Here is an 18406-nt window from a genome sequence, read left to right as displayed (position 1 = left end):
TTACCAAACAGCTCTGTCTTCTTTTACTTGCTAAATTTCTACACAAGCATGTTAGTGTCTTGATGGGCTCATCAATGGTTGCTATGCAGAAAAATAGTGTTTTGTACCTGAGAATTTTCCCAGCTAATGGTGTTATTGTGCTCTTTGTATCTGTTGCTGTTCCCATGGAAAGAAATAGATGACGTTACTTTTGGATTGATGTACATATGTACATACACACATACAAATGTGGTGATCTCTGACATGCTTTTCTATTCGGTGTGCATCTAAAGCAGTATCTACTCAATGTGATGCTAGTGAGGCTTGGGAGGTCCCAGATTTTATGCTGCAAGACCTTATTCCTTGTTTCAAGTGTAGGGTATCAAGGAGTGACCAGATGGAGCTGCTGAATTGCTCCTTGTGTTCCCCATCTCTGGTAGACAATTCCCCATGTCCTTTGCAGGCTTGCTGTAATGCTAGCACAGTCATTTCTCTCTCTGGTTTCTCTACAAAAGGGATGGGAAGGCACTGATCTCTTTCTCAGCCTCATCACTTAACTTGTTTGAGATTCCTTCTCATAGATGGACTGCCCTGTGGTGAGACAGAAGTTCCTTCTCATTTATCTTTATTGGAAGGCTCTTTAAATGAGAATTCCCACTGCTCTGTTCAGCAGTTATATTCAGTTTCAACACTGTTGTCAGCTTTCTACCAGTGCAGCTGGTTTGGAGAGCCTCTTCTCTTTACAGCTTTTCCATTTAAGATGCCTAGGTGGAAAACCTAACAGGGCCATGCAGTCTTATCTCTTTCTCTCACATTGGCCACTGTTCTATGAGCATCTACTAGCCAGTGCTGTGCCAGTGAACATATTTAGATTTCAAACCTTTTGGCTGTATTTCCAGGAGTTTCCATTTCAATGGGTTTCCTTCTCTACATTCGTGATCTAACTGTACCTTTCCAGTTGAGAACTGTAAAAAACGATGGTGCTCAATTGTAGCTGTTGACATGGAAATATTTTAAGAAAATGTTTGTCAGAGTAGACTGCTTTTTCAAGTAGAACAGACAAAGCTTAACTGCATGTTTGGCTGACTCACTTTCAGCCATTTTAAATCTCAGACAGTTTATCTTCATTGTCACTTTCCCCCTCTGCACTTACAGATCACGTTCTGAGTCTCTGCTTAGAAATGAGGCTGTCTGAAGCTGTGAGTATCTTGGTTATAGAAATTTCAAACAAATTCTATTTCCAAATGTGGTCAAGTTCTTCATCATCATCTTCTGGCTTGAAAATGATTCTAGCTGATGCTTTCCTGCCAGATGAGGCTCTGAACCAGTATGCAGGCTGTCGCACTGGAGAATTGGAAAGCAGAATACATGTGCAATGAAAAGTAATTAAAGTATCTCTTAAGAAAAGAAAAAGGTGTGTTGCTTCTTTAGAACAGGCATCACATGTCAAGCAATGTACCCGTTCTGGGACTGGATTATTTTAATAACTTATGAAACAGAAAAATAAGGAAAATGGTCAGAAGTATGCACTACTTATTTCTACTGAAGCTGCTTCAGCAGGCATTAATAATTTAGCACTAAGGACACGATTTCAGATCTTAGCCAATTATTTCATATCTAACCAGTTTTAATGATAATGTAAAGATAAGATGAATTAGAAAGAAAGGCTTTGATAAGGAGCTGCTTTGTATTCCGAGCTTTAAGCAGAGCTTGTTATCTGAGATTACCATAGGCTGCAGTGCATTTATGTGAGGCTCTAGGTGCTCAGCACCATGTGCAATAGCTTTTCATCTTGAACAGAAATTCTATACTTTGCAGAGCTACAACCACAATTAAATGCAAATTAATCTGCTTTCCTTTCTTTTTGCCACAACTGAAGATTCAACCTTTGGTGATAGTGTTGCTGCTTCACATTGCAGCTGGGCAGAATGCATTGGGTGGGGGTGATATGTGGTCTTTGCAGGCAGCAGCATCAGTGCAGCTCTAATGCCCAGCATCTCTGGGATCTCATGCTGCATGCCTGGGGTCAAGAGACCCCATACTGAACTTCAAAGGAGTGAGTTGCTGTGCGAGAAGAATATGAGATGCAGAACCACATCTCAGTAAGGAGTCAGTTGGACTCATTTCACACTGGGTACTGAAGAGTATCGGTATGAAGATCTGATAAACATGTAGATATGAAGTGTCAAACCAAGGCGAGGCTGTTTTGACTGATTTGTTTACATGTTCTGTTTTCACTCTCCATTAACTGCTTCTTTTTTGTCTCTGACATGCTATTAAAAATTGCAGACTAACCTCGTTTTTCCTTAACTGCTCACAAGTATCTGTGCTGCAAAATAAAAAGAAATATAGTAATCATCAGGAAAAACTGCTGCAGTTTGTGAGGTGGCTGATTATTTCAACTGAAGATATATCTAGTGTGTTGACTATGGGCGATATTGGTGGACAGTTGGACTCGATGATTTTAGAAGTCTTTTCCAACTTTAACAATCTTTACAGCTGTGTGTCTTACTTACAGCATTTCAATTAAAGACCTTTGAAAACTTCACAGGTACAACTGAAAGTGTGAAATGCTGTAGCTCCGGTGACATCAGGGAGATCACCTCAATAAATTGAGTCCATCACCAGACATCCCCTGTTCTCAATTTTTAGTTGATTATTTAAAATGTCTTATGTAGTCTGCACTTAGCACAGCAGGATGAGAAAGATGGTTGTTTTTGTAACTGCCAATAAATGATCTTCTAAAGTACATAACCAGTCTGAGGCTCTTCAGAAAACATTGCATTTGCATTACTGCATATGAGATTTGTCTCATTTTCCTGCTTATTTTACATACAATCATAAGTTACGTGAGCCAGATACTACACACAAATTTCAAAATAATATCTGTATTGGATGTATTGCCTGTTGTCTTAGGTGATCTTATCTTCCACCATATCCCTCATCCTTCTCTGTTCCTCAGTGTGTCTTATAACTAAAAAAACAGCTAAGTGAGTATTCAATTAATATTGGTTCAGATCCTGAACAGCTACCCAAGGAAAAGGTATCTCGAGCATGTAAGAGTGACCTTCCTTGCTTTGAAAAATAAAGATTTGCACCTTGATTCTGACTCTGAGCATTGCTCACTGAAGCCAATGAAAATGCTCACTGCTGTTAGCAGAATCTGGAGAAGAAAGAACAGCTAAAAAGTAGTAACAACTCAGACACTCATACAAAACCAGTACATGTGAAATGAGTCACTTTCCAAACCAGTCTCAATTTTCCAGTCTGAAAAGACATTTCAAGTTCAACAGTCCATTCACAAGTGTAGGTTTTGTGTGTGTTTATCTGATCACTTCCAAATATGTCTGATAAACACCATCATAAAACCCAACTTTCTATACTGTCATTTAACACAGATTTTCTTCTTTCTTTCTATACTGTCATTTAATACAGCTCTCTGCTGTCTTCTATAATTTGGACCATTCAATTGCCCAAGAATAAGCCAAGGTAAGTGAACAAACTGCATTAAAATTTCAATTTTCCCCCTTGCTTTTCAGTAAAGAGAATTTTAAGAGTTTCTATAATTCTACTAAAGTACAGGCACAGTTCTGTAAGCTGTAGCTATTTCTCTATCAAGTTCAAACAGTAATACCTACGTGTCAAAATAAAACCCTGTCCCCAGGAATTCAGACTAACAGTGCTGCAAAGCCTGAGAAGGATGTACAGAGAGATACCATATTTGGTCTCAATGATACTGGCAGATTTCTTCTAACTCGGGATAATGTATGAATTCTAAACTCAACCAGCTTGAAGACCATGACCTGAAAAGGGTGTATCATCAACAACTCTCAGCAGTGCTGAAATTGCAATTCAAGTTGCAAACTAATTTAGAAGGAATTTTGAGGGATAAGAATTCACAGCGGAAACAGCTGTAGAGAATGATGTTACAGCTTCTGCAATATATGCACACAGTGTGTGTGCCTGTGTGTGCCAGTGTGGGTGGGATTCAAGTTACAAAACTGTAAGTGATTGTAATATAGATGTTTACATCTCAGCTAATCACTTGAGGCTCCTTCCGCTCATCTGTGAAAAACAGACATTCTTAGAGCATGATTTGTCTGAGCAATCCACTTCTGAATTAGATGAATTGTTCTCTGAAAGTGCCAAGAGCACAGCACTGACTCTAGACAGAGACTGGGCAACTAGCTTAAATGAAGACAAGGTACATGTGAATACAGCATATATTTACCACTAACATATACCCTTACAGATATTTATATAAGCATATATAATCTCCTTGCAACATTTAGGGATGAGCATTTCATATAGCTCTCTCTGCTTCCCTTGGTAAATCTTTCCAACACCCATACTGACATTGTCATGTGTGAAGATTTCACTGCTGGGATGCCTTCAAAGCTTACATTTATCATGTGGATGTCAGACTGCTCTTATCAAAACCTGCTGTGCAGCTATCCCAGGAGAGTTCTGTCGATGGAGCCTTGATCTGATGCTCAGAGATCTGTGGGGCTTCACTGTCTCCAAAAAGACAGGGAGATTGAAGGCTGTAACAGACGTCACATGAAACCAGCCCTGAATGCCACAAGCAACTTTCGTAAGCTGCTTTATCCAAACTCTTCAGTTATAATTTGGCAGAGTTCCCAAGTTAGAATTTCTATGATTTGTTGACAACCAACTTCTCTCAGAGCAATAAGGCATCATGCTGATTTCTTAGAAGTTTGGGAAATGCACATAAAGGTGTCTAAGACCTAATGGAAAATTTATTGAGCTGGGAATTGGAGTAAACAACCCAAAGTGTCTCAACCTTGACTCCCTGTCAGCTGCTGCTAAGTTGCTACGGCAAATCTTTAGATTCTGTTCCTTAGGGCTCAACGATAATGAACCAGAACACATTCATTTTTAATATACAATGCTTTATTTGCACAGCACATTCCTATCAAAGCTACAGAATGCTCAGCATTAATTTAATTTAGGAGAAATTCCAGCTCCCAAAATTACAGCTGGATCTAGACCTATCCCAGCTCTGATTTCCACACCCACCTTAACATGTATTAGTACAATTTGCTTTATACTGATAGATTTGAAAGCAGTGCTGTAGCTGAGATATCTGCATTTCCATGACCTCAACCAGTCCCTTTATAGAGGGCAAACAGCCACAATCAGGTGCAGCAATTTTGCACTGACCGTATCAAACAGATTTTAAACAGTAGAACAGCAGTGGCAGGACAGGGGTGTTGATAAAGCTTTTGAGTCATTACTGCTGAGTGATACAGCAGCTCAGCACCTGATTGTGGTTTTGGCCCATTGAAATTTTTAATTACAGCCATTATTTCAGAAGTTGTCTGGTCTGAATAAAGATTAAATGCACTCTGTCTGTTTATTCCAAGCTTATCAATCGCAAAACATAGGAAAGCAACTCTTGCAATCCCTGTGGTTGCTTGAAAGCCTTTTCTTTGTGCATCTGGCAGCAATAAGGCACGTGTTACTGAAGTATCTACTTTTACCCTCAGAAATATAGAACATGTACATTAAGTTCAGGAGGAATCAAGTAAATCAACAGAAGAAAAACCCTTCATCACATATAGATCTGTTTCCTCCAAAGGTAGATAATTTTACATGGAAATTTCAGTGGCTGCTTGCATGCACCAAACTTCATAAAGGACTGCATTTCCCTAATGCTTGACTCTTCAAAGCACTGTCGTTTTTCAGTCTTTGGGTTGAATAATGTAATCTGGCATTTCTTAAGAGTACCCACATGCTGGCTAAAAACATTTGGCTGTGAATTCGGATCTAGAAGAACATAGCAAAGCATGTATCTATTTTAAGACAATGAAATACATAGTCTTACAGGAGCAGATTTTAAAAACTTGAACTTAAAAGACAAAAAAAAGGGAAGGTAAGAATTTGCATCAAAAAAATTGAAAGGACCTATGTGTGTATACAGTGCAGCATTTAGTTGGTGAAAAGTTTGTTTACTTCCCTCATTAATCATGAGCTGATAGCTGAATTCCAATGAATTAGAAAGGATAAGAGTGGAATTTTTTATCCTCTCATGTCAGTTATTGAATTCAAATTAAGTTCATTCACCACTAGCAACGAATGAATTATAAATAATAGAACTTGCTGCTTCACACTTTCTGTTTCGGTGGTTTTTTTCCTCATTGGAGATATTAAGCGACAAAGAGAATGTGGGGTCCTAATTAACAGCATGTCCCACTGCTCAGTTCTCCCTTGATGTCTCTTAATACTTTGCTATTAGTGATGTGAACTCTCTGAAAACACCCCAAACAGAGACATAGTTTTTCTGATACAAAAGGAACAGACAGTACATAAAAAACTTTTCAGTAAATTCCTGGAAAATATTCTAAGAGGCAGCAGAAAGTCTGAATACAGGCTGGGATAATGAATAACAACAACAACAAAAAGACAGAAACACTGAAGTATGCACAGAAAAAAGTCCATGTCAAAAGGTGACACAATTTATCCTGAATAAATAATTCTCAATTGTTTTCCTGTGGAATCTGCATTTATGTATGACTTTTAATTTCTATCAGCTGACTAATTCTAGCCTTACATTGAAACTATTAACTCTGTGCTACACTTTCACCTCTCTTCATTTCACGTAACTACTTTTATACATCTCAGTTAAAATACTGTGCTATTACACTGGGAGTCTGGATTGCTCTCTAGCTACAGATGTAGAAACCTAAGTTTCTACAGAGAGAATACTTTTGTCACAGATGTCTAGAACAGGTTAGATGAATAAGATGCAGGCAGATTCCCTCTCTGGAGATGCCCTTCTCTTTCCATCCAAAGGGAACCTCAGAGTGACTAGCTAAGATATAGATGAATACTCTGGTCATTAAGCATTAAGGGAAACAAAGCAAACACAGTGAAGACGAGGTTTGCATAGTGGACCACAAGCAAATAAAATGATGGATCAAAAAATGGCTTATTGGCATGCCATGTTTTCTGAAGAGTTTTCCAAGACAGCAGAGAGACTGAAGGAAGGTGCTTGCAGGCTGGCTGAGATGGGGGTCCTCAAAACAGAGGTGAAATCCCGCAGCCCAGCAAATGTTGGGGTTGGGGGAAATCAGAGAATGCATGAGAAGTAATGAGCCCTGCATCTACTGGGAGGTCTCCTCACAGAGCGTTGGTTTTTCTCATATTCTTTTCTGTTGGCTTTTCGATGAGCAGATTATGATAGGTATTTTCAACCTACGTGGATCTTTATGTTATTTCCTTGCAATGGTATTTGCTTTGATTAAGCACTCTGGCTGAAAAATAACTGCTTATGTTCAGTGAAGGACAGCGAAATCACTACATACCAAAGAAAGGAAAACAGAGAGAAAATCGTTAACTTGTCTTTACAACTGCAGATTTGCAACATACGGTAATTTGCCTCTAGTTCTTTTGCAGATTCTCTCCAGGATAAGCCACTGAAGTAGAAATGCCTTGAGGTATAAGAATTCTAAAGTACATTGAATCCCAGGCATTTTACAGGGTCACTGGCTGTAAAGAGTTATCCATAAAGTTCACTGAAAATTTTAATCTCAGTAAACAAGCACATTTCCCAATCCATATTTATTTTTTTCCACAGTGCTTAATGCAGACATAAGCTACCTTTTTAATTACTGTATGATTTGAAGAAGCAGTGCTTAGTTCAATGCTCCAGGCACTGCTGCACTGCACATTATAATAATATTTAAAATACAGAGTTTCCCAAGTAGATTTCTCAGAGTTGGACACAGCCATCTGTGTGGGTTTGATTGCACAAATTTACGTTAATAAATGTGACGGAGGCTTTTGAGGTTTTTTTCTTTAGAGGTTTGGGGTATTCTTTTGGAACAAGTCTGGAATAAAAAACCAAATATTACACTTATGACTGGGGAAGTGATATTTAGATATGTGGCTAAGACCACAAAGACATCTGTAGTGAAGCCCCAAGGCACATCATCTCACTGAGAACAGACCATATCCAGAATACATAAGTTATTAGAAAACATAGAGGACCAAGGCTACTCCAGATTCTGCAGAGATTTATTAGCTTGGCTTGGTGTGGAAGCTAATAAGCCCTGATTCTCAGCAGGGCTTACCAGATCCATGCTGATAGAGGGGTAATGAGTTCTCATGAAGCTCAAACCAGCAAATTGTTCAGGACCCTTTTTGTGTACACTTGAATTGACTTGTAGTTGCCGGTGTGGATTTCTCATGCCATTGTTCCCTACATTTTGATTTCCTGGCTTTGCTCACAGCAAAGCAAGCTTCATCTGTTTCTACATGTGCAGTGACTGTAGCTTTTCTGAAAATGCAATTTCAAGTGTTTGACCAAAACTCTCTACAACTAAATCACTCATTGTTAGGTCTGGAAAATACCCAGTCAAGGTGGAATAGCTTCAGAAGTCAACTCAAAGCCAGAGAGGCCAGAACAGGTCAGAGATACATCAAAGCCATGACACTTTCAACCTGATCTTGTCCAATAGTTCTCTGCTAACACTGATCCACAGCACGTCAGTTCTTGCCCTTTCTGGCAACAGTACCAATTAGAGCTCAATGTGGTTGCTGTTCACTAGAATGAGTCTATCAGTGCCAGTATTTTTTTCCATCCTTCTGTGTTACTTTGTCCCTTCACGTTGAGGGCATAATGACAAAATGGAGAATTTAGCCTTAATTGGATCTCTGCAATGTTATCACCTGAATTAGCTCCCCCATGAATAATTATCACTGCCTGGAGGCTGACAAATTGCTTCCCTTTACTTCATGATTGTCAGAAATTTCAAATTATATGCTGAGCATGAGGGAAAAAAATAAAAATGAAAAACCTAGAGAAGCATATTTATTAAGATTATTAAAATATTTGGCACTGAGTTCTATAGTCTCCCAGGGTCTCCAAAGGCATGAGTGACAGCGAGAACTTTTCTAGGGCTAATTTCAGAACTCTGGTCTTTCAGCCAGAAATAATTTCCATCAACAGACTTGCTCAGTCCAAGCAAAACTGTAACTGCTACGCCTGGCCCACAGTTAGGTAATTCCTGTGTTGCTCACTGCCCCATTTAAGCTACCTATATTATCTTGTTAAGTGTCTCATCTGCATATTTGATCTTGCAAGGTAGATGGTAAATTTATTGTAATATGGAGAAGAGGAGGCTCAGGGGAGACCTTATCAGTCACTTCAATTCCCTGAAAGGAGGTTGTAATAAGCTGGGACTTGGCCTCTTCTCCTGTGCAACAAGCAATAGGATGAGAGAGAATGGCCTCAAGTTGTGCCAGGAGAGGTTCAGGTTGGAAGTAGGAAAAACTTTTCTCAGTGAGAGTGGTGAGACATTGGAACAGGCTGCCCTGGGAGGTGATGGAGTCACCATCCTTGGAGGTGTTCAAGAAACATTTAGATGTGGCACTGAGGGACGTGGTTAGTGGGCAATACTGGTGGTAGGTGGATGGTTGGACTAGATGACCTAAGAGGTCTTTTCCAACCTTAATGATTCTATGATTGTATGAGCAAGGGGACAACTGCAGACTGGCACATGCTTAGAACAGTATGTGAAAGTCTTTGCTTTGGAGTATAATTCACAGAGAATGTACATTTTATGAGAACAAACGTTCCATGTCTGGTTAAGGCCCCATGCAGGATCGCAGTGCGTCACTACACCACAAAATCCATCTTGGATATCGAAGAGCTGACAATGGCTAAGAAATCTTCATCTCATAAAACCTAATCACTATAAAAGTATAATGCTCTTTGAAAACAGCTTGAAATGATAAGATTAAGCAATACAGCATTATTCAATTTTCACATTAATGATGTTGTGTTTGTAAGATTGATGCATTTCTCAATTCAGTTCAGTTCAGCTCCTCAAACCTCCTCACTACCCAGCTGAACCCATCGCACAAAAATCAGTCGTGGACCAGAAAGCTGGTGACATGTCCCCAGGAGAAAGCTCTCCCTGCTCACCTGACATACAGTGACCTCTTCTGATTAGTCCTCAGGGAGCCAGACCCAGAACTCATGCTGTGATTCATCATCTGCTCACGCAGGTCATGGATTTTTGCCTCAAACCGAGCGTACTCTGAGGAGATAAAAAAACACAGAATAAGAATATTTTAGTTTTCTTGACCTATATAATCATTAAGGCTGCTAAATGTAAATATTAAATTAACAAGAGTAAAGCATGCCCTGAAAATTGAGGTCTAGTAGAATCTCTTCGGTAAATACACAGCTTTTTTAATTGCAGTACATGAAACTTTCAGCACTTTCCATACTGACATGCAGACCCTCTTTCCTGGATTTCAATGAAGAGAATTAGGTTTAAAATGTGTTACTGAGTACGCTGCAGTCTGCAAAAGGTATGTTAAAAACAGATCACTACTATATCATTTCTTCTTGCAAACAATGAGATACCTTGACAGGGTCAATGGAATGATGCACTGAAGTTATTAATTATTCAAGTACTGAGTATAAAATCTCACTAAGCTGCAGGAAGTACATCAAAGTCCAATTATCCCCCAAAAATAAGGTTTTTGAAAAAAGCTTTTATTTCTTGAAACCAACTAGTAAAGGCAATGCTCCAGCAACACAGGGAATCACAACTCAACCCCAAACTGGGAGATCTACCCATGCGAGCTGAAGATTAACATGAGAGGGGGTGGACAACGATTCATTTCACTGAGTCAGTGACACTTTGAAGAGTAAGATGTTGCATACTGATGCCAGCAAAGAGAAAATGATGTCCCCCACATTTCAGCATTTTATTACACTGACTGCTTCAAAAGCAGGATCTAGAATCATAGAATCATAGCTTTGTTAAGGTTGGAAGAAACCATCCAGTCCAACCAGCAGCCCTTCACACATTCCCATTAAACCATGTCCCTCAGTGACACATCTCCACAGTTCTTGAACACCTCCAGGGATGGTGACTCTACCAGCTCCCTGGGCAGCCTGTTCCAGTGCCTGACCACTCTTTCTGAGAATAAATTTTTCTTATTATCCAACCTGAACCTCCCATGGAGCAACTTAAAGCCATTCTCTCTCTTTCTATCACTGTCACTATCAGTTTGCTCCCTGTTTGCTGCTGTTTGAGCTACATGAGAATTCTGTAGGACAGCAATGTTCTCATTTTCCCCTAGCAGAAATTTCAGCATTATTTTTGTTCAATAATTTGCTGTTCACACTGGCTCCATTTCCAGAATGTCTTTAACAGCTAATTCATTTAACAGCTAATTCATTTTATTTGATGCCCTTTAACTTTTCACTGGATAACCACATTTGACATTTCCAAGATCCCACATTTTGTACAGTCGCTAGCTACCATCAAAATGCCTTACCAGAGTGGTTTAATTTGGGCTTCTGTGTATTTATTTATTTATTTATTTACTTACTTTAATTTTTCCTCTTGTTACAGTTAGGCTCATTTTCCACTGAGCTTCTTTTGCATTGTTTATTGAATTTTCTAAGTGACAGTGTCTACTTTGGCAATCAGCTGGGAAGCACTGCTGGGATATAGGCTCTTCAATCTTCCCACGTACCTGCGACTTCACCAACTGCAGCTGAAATTTTGCATGTCAGGAGAACAGACACTCCTACATACAGACTGTATTTCAGAATTATTCTTTAGATTGTTTCTTATTTCTTTCACCTACAGCACATCTTCAAAATTCTCGGTGATTAAAAAGCCTTGAAGGTACTAATGCTCCTACAAACCTATATAGTTTTGTAAAGTGGGATATACTTCTGAAATATTTATCCCAGTCTAGGATTTATGTTTTCTCTATGTGAGTCATACTTGTTCTATTCTTCCGCTCTACAATTCATTTAGTAAATAACCATCTTCCAACTAGGGATTTGTCTAAAACTGCTATTTCATTATAACAGACTTAACATTTCTTTTTGGCAAACAGAAAAGGTGAACTTAACAAGAAAGATCCTCCATTTCTGTAGCTCACACAGTATCAGTCTTCTGCATAAAGATGGAACACCATGATATCAGGGTTTTTACTAGGTCTGTTTCATGTGCTGGATACATGAAAGAAGATAGTGAACATGCAGATGGACAGGGCTCTGAGCACCCTGACTGACCTGTATGTGTCCCTGTTCATTGCAGGGGAGCTGAACTAGATGATGATTAGAGGTCCACTCCAATTCAAATGGTTCTTCTAAATAGTGGTTTTAATGGTTCGAATCAAGAGTTATTCTATATGGCACAATCCCGTTTCTTTGATATTTTCTACCTGGATGAGGCCAAAGATTTGAATGATTTGCATCAGAGCAGCTGTGTAATGGCAGCTTTCTCTTACTGAACAACCATGTCCCAGGCAGACTCTGTATGTAAGGTGTCGGAGTGAGAATGAGAAGAGAGGACTGAAAATCTGACTCTAACACAACACCCAGCTACTTGCAACTCTAACATCAGCATGCGACCATGGGTTGGTCAGATTACAGCTTTTATTCTGATTTACAAGGGCACTTGGAGCTTAACTTGGAATTTAATCACACAATGGCTTGGGTTGGAAGGAACCTCAAAGATTATCCAGTTCTAACCTGGCGCTGAGGCCAGGGAAACTAACTGCTAGATGAGTCGTCATCAATAGATTTCAACTGATTACAAACTTATTCTAAATAATGTTCTGTTTCCAGAAGACATTTTGAAACCACAGCACATATTAGAATTTGTTTAATAAGTGTGTGGTGGGAGTTCAGAATTCAAATGACTACTCCCTGCTTCATTTTAAGAAATGCTAAAATAAGAATGATCATTCTTTTCCTTTGTGTTCTTGGGTTTTTTTTCCTCCCTCTTTGGCTTGAAATACATGATAATTGGAAAATAACCAATTTTATGGCTCTGTATTTTCCCACATTACCACCTTCATGTTATACACTAAAAAAAGCCATCCTGAAATATACTCCTGCCCCTTTCTCCTGACAAAAATCTGGACCACAAAATAGAAAGACAGTCAATGCAGGTAGTATTTAACCCAGTTCAGATCAGCTTCTTTAATCTCATTCCTCATTCTTCTCTTACTGATGCCTACATACTACAGTGACTGCTGCATTTGAAATGTGAACAGGGAATGAAAGAATGATGCTCCATTTCTGCTATCAGAACTGCCATGTTAGTCCTCCCCACTGGGAAAGGGCCCTTTTTTCTTTGCACTTCTTCATATATGGGGTCATTCCAGAGGACCTGTTTCCTAATAGCTTTGCATTTGCTAGACGTGAGCAGTGGCAGTAAAAAAATGTTTCATGCTTCCTTCAGATTCACCTCTGAATCTAAATAACACACTTGAAAGGTTCCCATGCAATTAAAAGGGCACTAAAGTTGTGATATACTGACAAGAAAGGCAGTTAAGGCTGATTCACTAATTTTATGCCCTTTCAAGAAAGGTAGAAGTATTGCTGCTGGAGTGCATCTTAGTAAAATTTGCCAAATTTTTACATACCAGAATATATCTGCAGAGGTCCAACAAATTGCCTGAATCATTAATGATCTAACAAACTAATTCTGGTAGCTTATGAAAGTGATAAAATCACACAGTAGGTGAAAGGACAAATAAATGACCAAACGGAAATCTGTGTAATTGCTGAGGTCACACAGGCTTGGGTCAGTGTTTGGAAGGCTGTGTGTAGGAAAAGGACCTGGGGGTGTTAGCTGACATCAGGCTGAACATGAGCCAGCAGTGTGCCCAGGTGGCCAAGAAGGCCGATGGCATCCTGGTTTGTATCAAAAATAATGCAGCCAGCAGGAGCAGGGAGGAGATCATCCCCAGAATTCAGCTCTGCAGAGGCTGCACATCCACTATGGTGTTCAGTTTTGGGCCACTCACTAGAAGAAAAACATCAAGGCCCTGGAGTGTGTCCAGGGAAGGGTAATGAAACTGTGAGAGATCTGGAGCACAAGTCTTATATGGAGTGGCTGAAGGAATTGGGATTATTTAAGTTTGGAGAAGAGGAGGCTCAGGGGAGACCTTATCGTTCTCTACAGCTCCATGATAAGAGGTTATAGTGAGGTAGGTGTTGGGCCTCTTCTCCCACGTAACAGGGAGGATGATAGGATGAGAGGAAATGGCTTCAAGCTCTGTCAGGAAAGATTCACTTTGGATAGTATGAAAAGCTTTTCTCAGAAAGAGTGGTGAAGCATTGGCACAGGCTGCCCAGGGAAGTGGGGGAGTCAATGTCCTGGAAGTGTTCAAGAAATGCATAGATCTGGCACTGACAGACATGGTTTAGAGTGGTCACAGGTATGGGTTGATAGTTGGAATAGAAGAAGTGGTCTTTCCAACCATAATGAGTCTATGATTATATGAAAAATGGTCTAAAAGACAATTTATTATACCTGAGGATATAAGAAAGCACTCAGAAGTCTCGGGTGCATTTGAGAGATTGGAAATGAACACAAAAGACTAAACACGAAGAGATTTTTAGAAGATTGTAGTGGAAAACAAAATATTTCTAAATTTAGAAATAGCAATGAGATTTTATATTAGATGGCTTGATGAGAATTTTTGACCATAAAAAAAAATAACTGAGATAAAAGAATTGAGATGCAGCAGGTCTTTTACATGAAAAAGTTCTGAGTTTCTTGAAGCTACAATACTATTATTTTTCACTTTTAAGTTTGTAGTACAATTGTAGCATTGACTAAGTTTTGAGAATATTAAAACAAAAAACCTGATCTTACAAATAAAGTTAAGCAACTGAAGTGCTGACAGTCTACAACAGTGAAAACAGTAGTACAGCATCACAGTTCAAGTCCTTATTAGTTTGAACATTTAGTGTTGACATTTTTAGAGAGAAATTCAATCTGTCAGCAGGTATTAAAATTTGCTTTCCCTGTGTAATTCAGGGTCATCACTGTTTGCTCCTAGATGATAACAGGTTTCCTAATTGCTGCATCTCTAACCCACATCAGCAAATGTTGAAGCACTGATTGTTAATAACACAAGTTGGAGGTTGGAAAAAGCACTGTCTACCTCTTGGGCTCCACTGGAATGTGGAAGGAATATAGAAATCAAATGACTGAATTTTAACAGTCAACAGTACAATGACAACAACAACAACATCAACAAAACCCAAAATAAACTAAAAAGGAATTAGTTAAGAGACAGAATTTTATTGTCTCCAAAAGGGTAAGTCAAATACCTCTAGACTCTATAAAAAAGGGATGGCTACCAGACCAGCTTCTCCATCACTATCAATTTGGCATCATTTCAGTGGATCCAGGCCAGTTTAAACCTTCTGTGATGTTTTTAAAATTCTGTTTTGTGGAAATACAAATTGTATGCCACTATGGTGAGTCATGAACTTATTGCCTTGGACATCTGAGATAGCAACAAGAGTGATACTATTATTATGGTAACATTATTTATGCTATTTATGCAGATCTTTTTTTTTTTTTTCTCCCTCTGTCTTGTCTTAGCAGATAGCTTGGCTTAGTGGTTTAAGATTTAATGTAATAGAAAAATGCATTTGTTTCCCACTTCTTCCCTTTGCCTGTAATGCTGTCCAGTCACCATCTTGCCTTATACACAGAAGCTAGAGAAAGGTTTTTTAAAAAAAAATTTTACAATAAGAGCAGTGAGGTGTTGGAACAGATTGCCCAGAGAGGTGGTGAGAGCCCCATCCCCAGAGACATTCAAGGTCAGGCTGGATGGGGCTCTGAGCACCTGATGGAGCTGTAGGTGTCTTTGTTTGTTGCAGGGGAGTTGGACTGGATGGCCTTTAATGGTCCCTTCCAATTCAAACGATTCTATGATTCTCAATTTGATAATTGCTTTCCACTGATTTATAATGTGAACCTGAGTGATCTACAAAGAGTAAGCCTTATATGACAGTACATAATGCAGCAATTTGCATGTTCAGTTGATGTAGTACCTCTGGCTATGCCTATCAGGGTCCTAGCATGGAGCCTCTGATCAATACACATAAACTCAAAAGAGAAGGAGTGGGCAAAAGACATGAACTGCTGCAACTCTTTTGTTTAATATTTATCGTGAATCAGTTTTTGCTAAAAGTACTCTGACTACTGTTTTCAGATGTCTACAAGTTCAATTCAATAGTTTTTGTAGCCTGATATAGCAAGCATTTACATAGCAAGCTAGTGATGGTGAAAAATCTTTGTGGTCTGTAGTAATTTCTTAAAGGACAAACAAAGAAACATTCAATGGTTAGACACAATTCACTGTACCTTTGCTTCCTATACGTATCATATACATTATGTCCCATGTTGGTCACTGCCAGGGATGTGATTATGGACCAATGGGATTTGGATCTCACATAAGTGCTATGCTTTTAATGTGTCCCAAAGAACAGTTAGACATAACATTAGCTATTTCACAGAATCACAGAAACAGAATCACAGAATTGTAGGGGTTGGAAGGGACCTCCAGAGATCATCGAGTCCAACCCCCCTGCCAAAGCAGGTTCCCTACCGTAGGTTGCACAGGTAGGCATCCAGGCAGGTCTTGAACATCTCCAGAGAAGGAGACTCCACCACCTCCCTGGGCAGCCTGTTCCAGTGCTCCGTCACCTCACTGTAAAGAAGTTCTTGCGCATGTTTGTGCGGAACTTCCTGTGCTGCAGTTTCCAGCCATTTCCCCTTGTCCTGTCTCCATTCACCACTGAAAACAGTCCGGCCTCGCCATTCTACCCCCCACACCTTAGATATTTATAGACCTGGATCAGGTCCCCTCTCAGTCTCCTTTTCTCAAGGCTGAACAGACCCAGTTCACTCAGCCTTTCTTCATAGGGGAGATGCTCCAGGCCCTTCACCATCTTCGTGGCCCTCCGCTGGACTCTTTCCAAGAGATTCCTGTCTTTTTTGTACTGGGGAGCCCAGAACTGGACGCAGTACTCCAGATGAGGTCTTACCAGGGCAGAGTAGAGGGGGAGGATCACCTCCTTTGACCTGCTGGACACGCTCTTTTTAATGCACCCCAGTAAGCCATTGGCCTTTTTGGCCACAAGGGCACACTGCTGGCTCATGGCCAACCTGTCATCCACCAGGACACCCAGGTCCCTTTCCGCAGAGCTCCCCTCCAGCAGGTCATCCCCCAACCTGTACTGGTGCATGGAATTATTCCTCCCCAGATGCAAGACTCTACACTTGCTTTTGTTAAACCTCATCCGGTTTTTTTCTGCCCAGCTCTCCAGCCTATCCAAGTCTCACTGAATGGCAGCACAGCCTTCAGGCGTGTCAGCCAATCCTCCCAACTTCGTATTATCAGCAAACTTGCTGAGGGTGGCCATTATCCCCTCATCAAGGTCATTGATGAAGATGTTGAACAAGACCGGACCCAGCACAGACCCCTGAGGAACACCGCTAGTTACAGGCCTCCAACCGGACTCTGCACCACCAACAACGACCCTCTGTGCTCTGCCATCATTTGACAGGAAAAAAATGCATACAGAATTTAACACCATTGGTAGACACTGCAATACTGTACATTATTTACTGGAGAAAGTATTGCTTGAATAGACTTACTCCATTCACTATGCACCGAGCAATAGAACATGTTAGGCTCCTATTTCTTATCAGTCATACAGCTCCCTTGAGCTCACTCAAAGGAAATGAAAAACACAGATTTCAATACTGAGGAAAGGAAAGATACGTTTACATTTTATTAGTTTTTATGACTTTGAATATATCACCTTGTTTTTGTTGGAATACTTTCTACACACCTTTTCAGGAACCTTTCAGCAATAATGACAAAGGCATACTTACTGACTTTACTCATTGCTTTGGCCTTTAAAACTTCAGCACAATAATATATATATATATATATATATATATATATATAAGATTGTTGTCTTCTTAATCTACAGGTATTTACATTTGAGCATGCTTTCTAATTAAAATTTTGTTATGTAGCTGGCCTGATTGCCTAAATATCACTGCTATCTTTATTTTCATTTACTTTATCGCTGAGGATAATGCTGCTTCCATCCGTTGCACCATTAGATACAGCCCTTATATTGTGTTAGTTGTGAATATAAATACACCTGAAACGATATCTTCCTCCCACGTTACATTAAGGAGACTAATACTGTGTTCTATTCATAGTCAGAGGGAATATAATTCCAATCCAAATTAGTCTCTGGAAGCTTTCATTTCAGTATCTTTGTTCTGCATAATGAAAGAGACGTACTAAAATAAATCAAGCTATTATTGAGTGACAAGGACTTTGTATCCCAAAGAAGTGCTATTCTACCTGTTCTCTTAAGCTATCCTTGGCTTCTGAAGTGTCAACTTGTCAACTGGCTTCCCTCAGCTGGGAATTTCTTGTAGTTTCTCCCAGCTATTGAGGGAAACTGCACACCACTCAACAGGTTTAACAAACAGCCCTGCCTTCCCTCTTGAGACACTGGAAAACTTTTCCCCGCACAGAGCTTTACTGTATTCTCAAAAACTTGTCTCCCCTAAAAGAGAGGAGATTT

At 39.7% G+C, this 18406-nt stretch overlaps 1 protein-coding gene across 1 annotated transcript in view; it reads right to left on the bottom strand.

The window, feature by feature from the left end:
* LOC122175185 (disks large homolog 2) overlaps positions 1-18406 on the bottom strand; it is a 737856-nt gene that overhangs the window by 83223 nt on the left and 636227 nt on the right. Inside the window, exon 15 of the mRNA XM_042862630.1 lies at positions 9932-10046. Coding sequence (XP_042718564.1) covers positions 9932-10046 — 115 coding nt within the window. The remainder of the gene's footprint in view (positions 1-9931; positions 10047-18406) is intronic.

This window comes from Lagopus leucura, unplaced genomic scaffold, assembly GCF_019238085.1.
Source record: "Lagopus leucura isolate 7727_CA_CO unplaced genomic scaffold, USGS_WTPT01 Super-Scaffold_702, whole genome shotgun sequence".
NCBI lineage: Eukaryota > Metazoa > Chordata > Aves > Galliformes > Phasianidae > Lagopus > Lagopus leucura.
The sequence above is the reverse complement of the archived record's forward strand: the minus strand, read 5'-3'. Positions and strand labels throughout refer to the sequence as shown.